This window comes from Sinocyclocheilus grahami, unplaced genomic scaffold (genome assembly GCF_001515645.1).
Source record: "Sinocyclocheilus grahami isolate Dianchi unplaced genomic scaffold, SAMN03320097.WGS_v1.1 scaffold75.1, whole genome shotgun sequence".
In the NCBI taxonomy this organism is placed as follows: Eukaryota; Metazoa; Chordata; class Actinopteri; order Cypriniformes; family Cyprinidae; genus Sinocyclocheilus; species Sinocyclocheilus grahami.
Window position 1 is genome coordinate 226,682 of NW_015505254.1, and position 12,934 is coordinate 239,615.

At 36.9% G+C, this 12,934-nt stretch overlaps 1 protein-coding gene across 1 annotated transcript in view; it reads right to left on the reverse strand.

The window, feature by feature from the left end:
* Positions 1 to 12,934, reverse strand: part of LOC107585921 (E3 ubiquitin-protein ligase RNF220-like) — a 44,147-nt gene that overhangs the window by 9,122 nt on the left and 22,091 nt on the right. The window contains exons 3-5 of the mRNA XM_016273102.1: positions 5,922 to 6,048; positions 3,148 to 3,193; positions 2,967 to 3,059 (exon numbers count right to left, since the gene is read on the reverse strand). Coding sequence (XP_016128588.1) covers positions 2,967 to 3,059; positions 3,148 to 3,193; positions 5,922 to 6,048 — 266 coding nt within the window. The remainder of the gene's footprint in view (positions 1 to 2,966; positions 3,060 to 3,147; positions 3,194 to 5,921; positions 6,049 to 12,934) is intronic.

Here is a 12,934-nt window from a genome sequence, read left to right on the forward strand (position 1 = left end):
GATTATACATAAAATATAGTGCAATCAGTTCGGACATCGCACAGTGCTCATTCAATAAATGCACAGCTAAACCGATGAGTTTTGAGTCTGCATTTAAATGTGACTAATGTTTTAGCACATCTGATCTCTTCTGTAAGCTGGTTCCAGCTGCGGGCGGCATAATAGCTAAAAGCGGACTCCCCATGTTTTGTGTGAACCCTTGGAATTTCTAACTGACTCGATTCTAATGATCTGAGTGGTCTGTTTGTTTTATATTCGGTGAGCATATCTGCAATGTATTTAGGTCCTAGGCCATTAAGTGATTTATAAAAGAGTAAAAGTACTAAATCAATCCTAAATGTAACTGGAAGCCAGAGTAAGGACCTGAGGACTGGTGTGATATGCTCAGATTTTCTGGTTCTAGTCAGAATCCTGGCAGCAGCGTTCTGGATGAGCTGCAGCTGTCTAATAGTCTTCTTGGGAAGGCCGGTGAGGAGACCATTAAAATAGTCCACCCTGCTGGTGATAAAGGCATGAACAAGTTTCTCCAAGTCTTGACTGGAAACAAAAAATCTAATTCTTGCAATGTTAGTACGCTGATTTAGTTACTGATTCTAAAGTCTAAAGTCTGGCTCCAGAATCACACCAAGATTCTTGACTTGATTTTTAGTTGTTTGACTCCTAGAGTCACGGTATGCAACTTCATCTTTGTTTTCTCCTTGTTTAACTGAAGAAAGTTCTGGCACATCCAACTGTTAAAGGGGTCATATGATGCGATTTCAAGTTTTCCTTTCTCTTTGGACTGTTACAAATGGTTCGTGAATAGATAAGATCCCTAAAGTTTCAAAGACCAAAGTCTCAAACCCAAAGAGATATTATTTATAAAAGTTAAGACTCGTCCACGCCCTCCTAAAACGCCTCATTTAAACACGCCCCCACGTCTATGTTACTTTGTGGGAAGATTTGAATAACACTGATTTGTTTACGCAAAGAAAGAAGGATTTGAATAACACCCAAATGTTTACGCAAAGAAAGAAGGCGTAACTTTTATTCTTGCTGTAGTATTGTTGTTGCCGCCGACGCCATGTCGTGGAGACGCTGTGTTTCGTTGTGAAAGCGAAACTACTTTGTTTGGCCTTCCAAAAGAGGACACAACTAGAAATCAGCGGTTAAGTTGTATTTACAACACTGTTCCAGAACAGTTCAACCCAAATATTCAGATGTGTGCAGCGCATTTTACGGAGGACTGTTTCCTGATCCTGACAGAGTAGCCTACAATGCTGGCTGTTCTGACTCACAGCCTGTAAGTACGTTTTCATATTTAAAGAATTTGCCACTGACTATTCAAACGCGAGTTTTGAGCAGTGTAGAGTAGCGCTTGTTGTTTGTCGTTTCTCCGATCACAAATGCAGACATGGTTTTATGTTTACGTGGCGTGATGCCACGCAACGCGTAAAAAGACTGTATAAGTCATTATAATCCGTAATTATGTCCCCACTGGAAGCTACAAAAGCCTAATTTCTAATGGGTTTTATTGTATTTATCTCGTCGCACCGGGACACGGCATCACAGTATGGTAGGGGCGTAACATTTCCGTCACACGCTTGAGGCATTCGGCCAATTACAACGCACTGGATCGTTGGCCAATCAGAGCACACCTCGCTTTTCAGAACGATGAGCTTTGTAAAAATCGACGCGTTTCAGAAAGGCGAGGCATAGAGGAGAAACAATAATGTACAATATGCGGAAAATAATGTGTTTTTTTTACCTTAAACCGCATAAACACATTTCATTATTATTTGACTTAGTGGGAGCATATACAGGCTAAACAAGATCGGTGCAAGAATTGAGCCAAAGTATGACCTGAACCATTTGAGTACCATCCCAGAAAGCCCGACCCAGTTTTCCAGTCTCTCAAGTATGTTATGATCAACAGTGTCAAACGCAGCACTAAGATCTAGTAGTACCAACACTGATATCTTGCTAGAATCAGAATTAAAGCGAATATCATTTATTATCTTAATGAGCGCTGTCTCTGTGCTGTGATGCAGTCGGAAACCAGATTGAAAATTGTCCAGGTATCCATTTGAGTTTAAGTAGTTTTTCAGATGATTAAAAATTACCTTTTCAATAATCTTGCCTATAAAAGGAAGATTTGATATTGGTCTATAGTTGCTCAATATGGTGTTATCAAGATTGCTCTTTTTCAGAAGGGGCTTAACAACTGCAGTTTTCAGGGAGTTTGGAAAAGTCCCAGAAAGAAGTGAGGCATTCACCACTTCTGAGAGATCTGCTTCTAAACAGTTAAGCACACTTTTGAAAAAAGATGTGGGAAGTGTGTCAAGATAGCAGGTTGACAATTTAAGGTGCTGTACTATTTCTTCCAAAATTTTGCTATCAGTTGCTTCAAAAATAGACTGACTTATTTTTGAAATTGCGGTCGAATCTGTCTGACCTCTGCATAACTTGAGGATGTGCTAATCACCTTTCTGATATTATTGATCTTCTCAGAAAAGAAGGAAGCAAACTTATTGCATTTGCTGTTGGAGAGCATTTCATTGGGAATCTGACTTGGGGGGGGGGGGTCAGTCTCTAAACAGTAGCAAAAAGAGTGCGAGTGTTTTTGTTTAAGTTACTGTTTATAAGGTTTGAGAAGGTCTGTCTATCTGTGGCTAGTTCCACATTGAAAGCATGAAGGCTGTCTTTATAGATGCTATACTGAGTTTCAAGTTTCTTAAGAAGAATGAAAATATAATGTAACATTTTTAGAACATTAATATTATTTTAAATTCAATTAAAGTCCAGTAGATGGCAGCACTACACTGAGGTCTGTCTCAAATTTTTGATTGACATGTAGTCCAGGAATGGGAAAAGTCCACACTTTAATTGGTTTGAGTCTACCTTTAACTGATTAAAGTTCAATATGCTCTTCAAAAGAAGTGCAAGCTAATGAAGTTAGATGTATATAACGTGCATTTCATGCTCACCTGGTACCTGTCGGAGTGCACAGCCTCATCAGCGGGACGTGGAGAGGAGGCAGAGGAGGAACCCTCTCTCTTTATGTGCATAGAGAACAGAGACTGAGAGAGGTAGAGCTGTTATTATTGCCTGTAGACATAAATAAATTGTACAAAACAAGTGTTGTGAAGTACATTGGAGAGTCCGTACCTTAGGCGGCCCAGCAGCGAGACACTCCTTTTGAGCAGGACCCTGACTGTAAACAGGAGAGAGTGTTATTAACACATATTTCATCACCACAATCCCAATACCAACAAAACTCAGTCTTGTTTTAAACACAAAGCTTGAATCAGAATATGCAAACATGCTCGGAAACGAGGGATCAGGTTGCATATTGTTCTCAAACGACATTTCCTTCACAGTCAAATAAAAATCATGTATAAAAGCTGTCTCCACTAAGGTCCTGTACAGCAGGAAGGCTCTAACACACCCTGGGGCCGAGTTCAATTTGACACAATTACTGTCCACAGCTCTGTCACTAAGCATATTATGGCTATAATTTCTTTATTGGAGAAATCTTTCATGTGTTCAGAGTGGCTAATGTGCCGCCCTGCCTCGTCTGATGCTGATAGCAAACGTTGAGGAAATGCATTATTAGCTTGCTATGATTTTCGCAGGGACTGCCTTGAGCTTGACTGGCTGTGAAATGTCAGGAACAATGTAACAGCTTGTAATTTGTGATGTTGCAATGATGGAGGAGACAGGGAGAAGGGTGGAAGCATGGTGCACATGCCCGGAGGCTGTAGATAAATATGCCATCAAGACCTGGAAGCATTTAATGTGCCTTTGGAAAGGACAGGCTACAGGGAGGAGGTGTCAGGGAGTTTGTGTGCATCTATATGTGGGTGTACATATTCATTGGCTCAATCTGCTTTAATTCTGCCCTTCCTCCATCTCTCCTGCTCTTGTCTCCAGTTTTGATCTCTTTACTATGGGCAGTGATGCATTTTCATGAGCCTGGATGAGATTTGAGTAAGAGTGACAGAAGAGCATGCTGACTGTCAGCGGCACTTTATTGTCTATGTGCTCCGGCCGACACAAAGAGACTGAGGCAGTTCAAAAAAATCAAATCAACCCTCGACTGATCAGCTGATGATCTCAAATTGAGCTGGATGGATGGAAAAACAAAAGACGACATGAGCGAAGCAGAGGGAGGTTGATAGATTATTGATTGTCTCAGTCATTATATGGATTGTATCATGTTCATTACAGAGGAACATGACAGGTTTCATTTTTGTCGTCTCCATGAGAATTGGAGGTGAAGAATGAGGTGGAAAAGAGTGTGATAGCAGATAGCATTGGGATTTATTTATTTATTTAAATGTAAAATAAAACTAGTATTAATAAAATAAAAATGATAAATAATAAAATAAATTATTGCATTTATATTACGCTCCAGCATCCCTGCAACCAAGCCGTTTGAAGAATCAATGGTTGGGAGGATTTATTTCTATATGGTTAGTATAAATAAGCAAGTAAATACATTTTTTTTTAAAGTTATTTATTTATATATTTTTTTAAATTAGGATTTTAGATTATGATGAAAATTGGGACAAAATTTGGATATTATATTATTTTTACAGTTTTTTATTTTCTTAATTTTCTTTTAGATTTTTCAATTTAAATAATTAAATATTAGATATTAATATATTAATGTTAAAGTAAAATGTATTCATTTCTTTCTAAATGGTTTACAAAAACAAAAAAAAGAGACAAATTAAGTTATTGTTTGAATTTTCTTAGGCATTTTTTTATAACAACAACAAAATGGATTCAAAAAACACAAAAATTGGGTCAGCATTGGGATACTCTCGATTTAAGTATTCGATTTAAATAAAGAAATGCTAAATATAATAATAAAGAAATGTTAAATAAAAAATAGATAAAATAAAATGCATTAATTTATACATGGATATATATGTGCAACGATGAAATTTTTTTATCACATGATTTTTCTGCGATTAATCGCACTGTTATGCACAAAATTCAATAATGAATTCAAAAGTAGTGTATTGTGCACTTTTTCATTTAAAAGTACTGCTATATATGAACAAAAGTGCAATAACATTTGGTTTGCAAACACTTTAAACAAATAAGGTGCTTTTTTTACAGCAGTATTCCCTTTACATAGTAGCAGTTAAAATAATTATTGTAAATCTCAACTTAAACATTAATGTGATCAAATTAAATATAAAACCAATGCTATTTGCCACTGCCAGGGCATTAACATTTTTATAAAAAATATTTTATAGTTTGTTATAGAAAATAAGTTATGCTCAGATTCTAGAGCTTCGATCATAACACTTTAACAGGCACCTTCCGAGTAGAGACCTGCACTATGGCGGGACCCAACGCAACAGAGTGCAGTGCGGGACAACACTTGATGGGCGAGTGCGGGTGCGGGCGGGTAGAGACTCGTGTGTGCAGGATGTGGGAGAATAAGGGCGTACTCACACTAGGCAATCTTAACCGTCCCCGAGCGCATTTGACCCCCAAAGCCAGGTTAGTTTTTTACTAGTGTGATCGCTCCGGTTCATTTAGCTGTCCCTGGTTCGGTTGGAAGAGGTGGGCCAGAGCGCGGTCCAGTTGGGCTCGGGCACGGTACGCATGTAATGTGAGAGCTAACCGCACCGGAGCGCTAAACTTCTGATACATGCAGCATGATTGTGCTAACATTTCTGAGCAGCAAAAGTGATAGATCTGTAAAGCAATATATTGTGAGAGGGCCGTGTGTTACCGCGTCCCAAACGACTCAAAATAATAAACCACAAAGTTAACAAAGATGCACTCCACTGTGCTGACCAAGAAATGGCTGCAATATAACAAAGAGTGAAAAATGTAAAGGGGTCTGAATACTTTCCGTACCCACTGTATATTAAAAGACTGTTGTCAAGAGTGTGTTGAGGATGAACTGGAGGATGTACCTATTGTGCAGCTGCATTAGAAGCTCCAGCTCCTGCTCCATGTGTTCCTGCAGCTCTCCTGGCCGCAGCACAGCATGACAGATCGGACACATGGGCGTCTGTGTGTCATACAGGGCCTTCACTTTACCTGGAGAGACAGGTGAGAGAGGGGCACACAAAAGAGACATGGTTTATTATTATAAACCTACAATGAGTATTAAAGAGAATTCTATACAATTATAAAAAATTATCTAGTCCAGGCAGATGTGTCACTTAAAAGAAGCTCATTAACATGACAGCAGAGACATCAACTAGCAATACCTGTCTCGAAGTGAGGCCATCACAGACTACCATGTGGCCAAATGAAAGCAAATAGATGTGAATAAAACATGGATCTGCATATAAACGTCACCTGGAGCCATGCCCTTGACAGTCGGCCCCCTGTGAGTCCCCTCTCTTTTAAATTTCATCTACGCTGCAGCTCAAATAAATTCACTGACAAGTACTAACTGCTTGCATCTCTGCCTAAAGGCAACCAGCATCAGTAAACAATGAAATCCCATGGCTGAAATTGAATTTATAACCACATTACCTGCACAGATAACGTCGGCAAATAACAAGATGATAAGAGGAATTTGATTTGATTCTGTGACAAGCACGTCTTTTCCCCCTCCTCCTGCTGGAGGGACTCTCATCGGGGGAATTTGAGAGAAATTTCTAAAATGATAATGTTATACCTTAACATGGATACACTGCCTTAATTAATATACATGGAAAAACCTAAACCAATGTGTAGCTGCTTAAATCAAGGGGGGGGGGAGTTCTATCTGTTATTTTATGTTGCATCACAAATATCTAGCCTATATTGCAAAAAATTTGATAGTTTTCCCCCTCATATTGTTTGTTTTAAACTTTAATTATATTTACACTACCATTTATATTGTGAAATATATTTACAATTTAAAATCGCTTAAAATTTTATTTATTCTTGTGATGGCAAAGCTGAATTTTCTTCAGTCACATTTCTTATTTTCCATGTTGAAAAGAGTTACACTCCTTTATATATGCGGAAAGCATGATACAAAATTAATAAGAACAGCATTAATTTACAATCTAAATAAAAATGAATGGGGCAATTATATAGCACTTTATTGTGTATTGCTGTACACCCAAAGCGCTTTACAATCATGTGTGGGGGGTGAAGGGGTCTCTTCTAAAAAATTACTTATCCCAAACTTTTGAATGACTGTGTACATTTAAAAAAAAAAAAAAAATGTAAGTGTTAACATACTCCTACCAAAAAGAAAAAAAAAGTCATGAAAATGAACAGAAAATTACTTTAAAAGCAAATAATAAACATTTTAATTTAGTATGTCACAAGAAAACAGGAAGTCATCATCCTTAGATAGTCCCATTGCATTTTTTCTCCAAGTTATAGGATGACTGCACATGCCAACATCCATATGACAACTGCCACTGTCATGATGGGAGACGAATTCTGAGACGGCCATGAACTGACCTTTCCAAAATGCCACATTTCATCCTGGCTTTCTGTCACATTACGACAATATGTCACAAGCCCGAAAAAGACAATACTAGAGGCTTGTATTTCACAGAGCCGCATGCAAAGGGGTAAACAGTCATATTACTGGAGGCCAGATGAACGTGGCTCTCTTGGTAATTGATTGACGTGAACTGTATTGGTTGCCATAGCTTTTTCAAAATGTCAGAATTCAAAATTCAGACAGCCAACGAGGTTTGAGATCACATATCAGTTTCTTATGTTCAGTAATCCATGAGGAACATTTTAAATTGGGAAACTACTTTGAATAGAATAGAATAGAATAGAATAGATGTGACATTTGAAGTCAAGTATAAAGGGAGGTCCCTTAATGATTTCTGCCATGATTTTGCCTTTCAATAACTCCATAATGGGCGCAACCTTTCAGTAATCAGAGGGCATGCGAGAGGCGGGCGACTGGCAGGGGGCTTGTTCCCTGGCAGATTTTCTGAGGAGAGTGGCAGTTATAAAACAGAATTGGCCCACTCCACACCTGCCATGAAGCCCCGTCAAGTAGCCTGAACCCGTCTGGTTCGTGTTTAAGACATCAAATGTTTCATTTTATACAGGGGATTTCATCGTTCCTTCAATATGCTTTCTGAAGTGCAGGAGTATGCGAGCTCCAGTGAGTGTTTTTATTGAGGAAAATAATGGGCCATTGAAAAAGGCTATTTAATAGGCAACATAATAGGCAATGTAGCAACACATCTGCTGTGGAAAGTCATTTCCTTCATTTTCAAAGGTATTTTCTTGATTCAGACCTTCTTTCATTAATCGGCTTAGAAGCAGCTTAATCACTCTGGCACTGGACCAGGTGCATGTGGAAAAAGGTCCACGTTTGCTGTTATTGAGGATAATCAATGTCTGAAATTGGAGGCAGAGTGGAAATATTACCACGATAAATCCTAGAGCTCGGCAACAATTGCGAGAAAGAGACGTCGCACACTTGCATGTTCAATATTATAAAGCGATCTATTAGATTAAAGCGAAAATGGCTTCCATTAACATCCTTACTGTCAAGTCAATGAGCTCATTCTGTTCTGTTCCTGCCCCCACATACTTTTACTGGACAATCAGTGTCTCGTTAATGAATATTTACTGAAAATTCAAATAGATCAAAACTCCTTTAAAACAACTCCTACCAAAAAAATAAAAAAATGATGGTACACAAATGTCAAAGAAAAACTAACACGACTATGCAACAACAACAGAAAGACAGCTAGGACACAGAACTTGGAAATATTTGATTTTGATATAAATGTCTTCTCCAGCTTATTACTAACAATATATATTATTTTCGTAAAACAAACAACAAGGCACACAAAAAGCATGAAACTATAGGATGGGCTTGTAGGTTATGGTCTCAGATACAGAGGAGAGTGATCAGTGTCTTGGAAATCCCTCCATCATAAATGTCCCCATAAAGATGAGGGATAGACATCTATACAGCTGCCCGATAAAGCTGTGGCACTCATCACTCCAGAGAGCTGATTGCTGCCTTTAACTGTGTGCTGTGTCAAAGAGTTCAGCCCTGGAGAAACATTCAAGACCAGGTTCAGCTCTACAGGCAGACAAGTGAGTGACAACAAATACAAATGATTCACTGAGCTCAGACTCACGCGAATATCTTATAAAATATCTTATGAAATTAAAGTATTCTCTATTCTTCCATATTGTGACGCACATCCAAGTAATTTTTTGTTGTTGTTTTTTTTGTAAAAGAAAAAATATAGGGTGGGTTCTAAGTTATTGACTGGATGAATGAGAGTTTGTGCAAAGCAATTAACTGGACAAGTTAGGCATAGTTTGTAGTCTCACCAGAAGATTGAGTTATGCCATTTTGAGGTTAAATTCAAACAATCAATCAATCAATAAATAAAATAAATACATAAACACTTCAAATAAATAAATTAAACGTGCATGGATCAGTATTATTTTAGTATCAAGATACTATTATATTTTTCACAAATGTTTGAATTAGTTTCTATTTTATATCTCCTGTTTTCATGATGTTATACTGTATTTCAAGTTTTTGCAATTTTAGTCTTTTGTCATTTTTATTATTATATATATTTTTTAATATGTCTACATGGTTTTTATACATTTTTATTTCAGTTGTAGTTAAACTTAAAAAAAAGAAAAAAAATGTTGCCTTGGCAATTACATAAAATTAATAAGGTTTTAATTTTATTTAATTTTATTTGAAGTAATGAAAATGTTTTTTTTATCGTTTTAGTCTTAGTGAAATATAACCGTGGCACAGATTAATCGTAAAAAAAATAAATAAATAGGATGAATTTCCATTTTATGCAGACAAAAAAACACCAAAATTATAGATGCATGATCATTGCAATACATTTCCTGACCCTGTGTATCATAGCCAATATGTAATGTAATCCTAAAATAACTCAACACAACTAGACTTGATCGTGTGACCACCATACATGCATTATCCTTTTGAGCAGTCTTTTAACAAACCTCTGTAACCACAGCTCTCCAGCTCATCTACAGAAAATCAATACAATGTGTCCAGATCGTCAAGAAAAGCAGATATTTAGGCATGTAATCCTTTAAGATACTCAAGAGAGCTGACTATGGACAGCCAGTGCTGTGCTAAATCTCAAAATATGTGCATTAAGGCAGTTTTTTTGAAGGACATTGTTAAAAAAAACGATCTCCTTTTTATTTTAAAAAGAGTGTTTACTTGTAAATAAACACAATATATCTTCATACCTGCTAATATCCACAGCATACAGCAATATGCTGCAGATGTGGGCTGGTTGTTAGCAAACAACTGGGTTACAGTGTGTCTCTTCAAACGGTTATTTTGATAGTAATTGATATTGAGGGTGGGAATTGTTCTCTAGATCTTCTCAACAGGCTTAATTAATGAGCATTCAGGGAATCTTAAATAACAGAGACAGCCAGATCAATAGTAGTGATGAGCAAGAGAGCACTATGTGAAAGAGAGTGTTCAAAAGAAAGTGAGAAAAACACAACAAGAAAATAACATTGGGGGAAAATGAACAAGATTGTGTAAGGTTAAACCTTTGGAGGAACAATTACACAATACACATAGCAACAATATGATGCAGTCAGCATGATATTCGAATGACACACATTAACCCTCATAGACCATCATTCCCCTCTAAGATAAACTCCCATTATTTGATGGGTGGGTGCTGCTTTTTTATGGTCTCCTCAAGAACTCATCAGCAGGAGTTACAGGCTGTGATGTGAAGGCAGACACTTAAAATAAACCAAGTCTGAGAAACTGGCCAAGATGAAGTCGCACACCTGCAAACCAGAGGACAGGAGAGACAGTCCTGTCTAAAGTCCACACAGACAGAGTAATTGAAGTATCTGTACTACACCTGTGTGTGTGTGTGTGTGTAAACACATGGGTACAAATGCGGAAATGGGAATGAATGAGTGACTATGTATACACATACCTTCTATATGCTAGTATATGAGTGCATGTGTCTATGCGATTATCATGGAACATTTTGTTGAGGAGGGCACTAGTGGTATGTAGGCTTGTTTTAAAAAATCTGAAAAGTGTAAGGTTTTTGTTAGTGTTCAAACATAACTTCATCCATCCATCCATCCATCCATCAAACCTATCCTCTGTAAGGTTGGGAGAGCATTAACTTAAAAAAATAAAAAATATTATATATATTGTTAATTTATTAGTATGCGATTGTTTAAATCCTTTAAGATACTCAAGAGAGCTGACTATGGACAGCCAGTGCTGTGCTAAATCTCAAAATATGTGCATTAAGGCAGTTTTTTTGAAGGACATTGTTAAAAAAAACGATCTCCTTTTTATTTTAAAAAGAGTGTTTACTTGTAAATAAACACAATATATCTTCATACCTGCTAATATCCACAGCATACAGCAATATGCTGCAGATGTGGGCTGGTTGTTAGCAAACAACTGGGTTACAGTGTGTCTCTTCAAACGGTTATTTTGATAGTAATTGATATTGAGGGTGGGAATTGTTCTCTAGATCTTCTCAACAGGCTTAATTAATGAGCATTCAGGGAATCTTAAATAACAGAGACAGCCAGATCAATAGTAGTGATGAGCAAGAGAGCACTATGTGAAAGAGAGTGTTCAAAAGAAAGTGAGAAAAACACAACAAGAAAATAACATTGGGGGAAAATGAACAAGATTGTGTAAGGTTAAACCTTTGGAGGAACAATTACACAATACACATAGCAACAATATGATGCAGTCAGCATGATATTCGAATGACACACATTAACCCTCATAGACCATCATTCCCCTCTAAGATAAACTCCCATTATTTGATGGGTGGGTGCTGCTTTTTTATGGTCTCCTCAAGAACTCATCAGCAGGAGTTACAGGCTGTGATGTGAAGGCAGACACTTAAAATAAACCAAGTCTGAGAAACTGGCCAAGATGAAGTCGCACACCTGCAAACCAGAGGACAGGAGAGACAGTCCTGTCTAAAGTCCACACAGACAGAGTAATTGAAGTATCTGTACTACACCTGTGTGTGTGTGTGTGTGTAAACACATGGGTACAAATGCGGAAATGGGAATGAATGAGTGACTATGTATACACATACCTTCTATATGCTAGTATATGAGTGCATGTGTCTATGCGATTATCATGGAACATTTTGTTGAGGAGGGCACTAGTGGTATGTAGGCTTGTTTTAAAAAATCTGAAAAGTGTAAGGTTTTTGTTAGTGTTCAAACATAACTTCATCCATCCATCCATCCATCCATCAAACCTATCCTCTGTAAGGTTGGGAGAGCATTAACTTAAAAAAATAAAAAAAAATAAAAATATTATATATAATGTTAATTTATTAGTATGCGATTGTTTATTATTAATTCATTTTGAATTGTTAGTTCAAAATACCTAATGCCTTAACTAATCTTAATATATATATACACAGTGGGTACGGAAAGTATTCAGTATTCGGAAAGTACCCCCTTAAATTTAAAAAAAAGAAAAACTGAAATATCACATGGTCCTAGGTATTCAGACCCTTTGCTCAGTATTTAGTAGAAGCACCCTTTTGATCTAATACAGCCATGAGTCTTTTTGGGAAAGATGCAACAAGTTTTTCACACCTGGATTTGGGGATCCTCTGCCACAAAGAGTGAGAAATTTAAGGGGGTCTGAATACTTTCCGTACCCACTGTATATATATATATTAAGGTTAGTTAAGGCATTAGGTATTTTGAACTAACAATTCATTAATGTATCATGATTATGAACAAAAATGAATTCACAATAAACAATCGCATACTTATAAATTAACTTTAACCTAGATCAATAAAATGCTTTTAAAAGGAAATGCTTTTATAAGCAAAAAATTACTGTCCCAGTATTTCAAAATTTCATGTTTAATTCAATGTTATGCTGTTCCTTTGTAATTATGTGTGAAATTTTACTTGCAATTTCTACTAATATATATATATATATATATATATA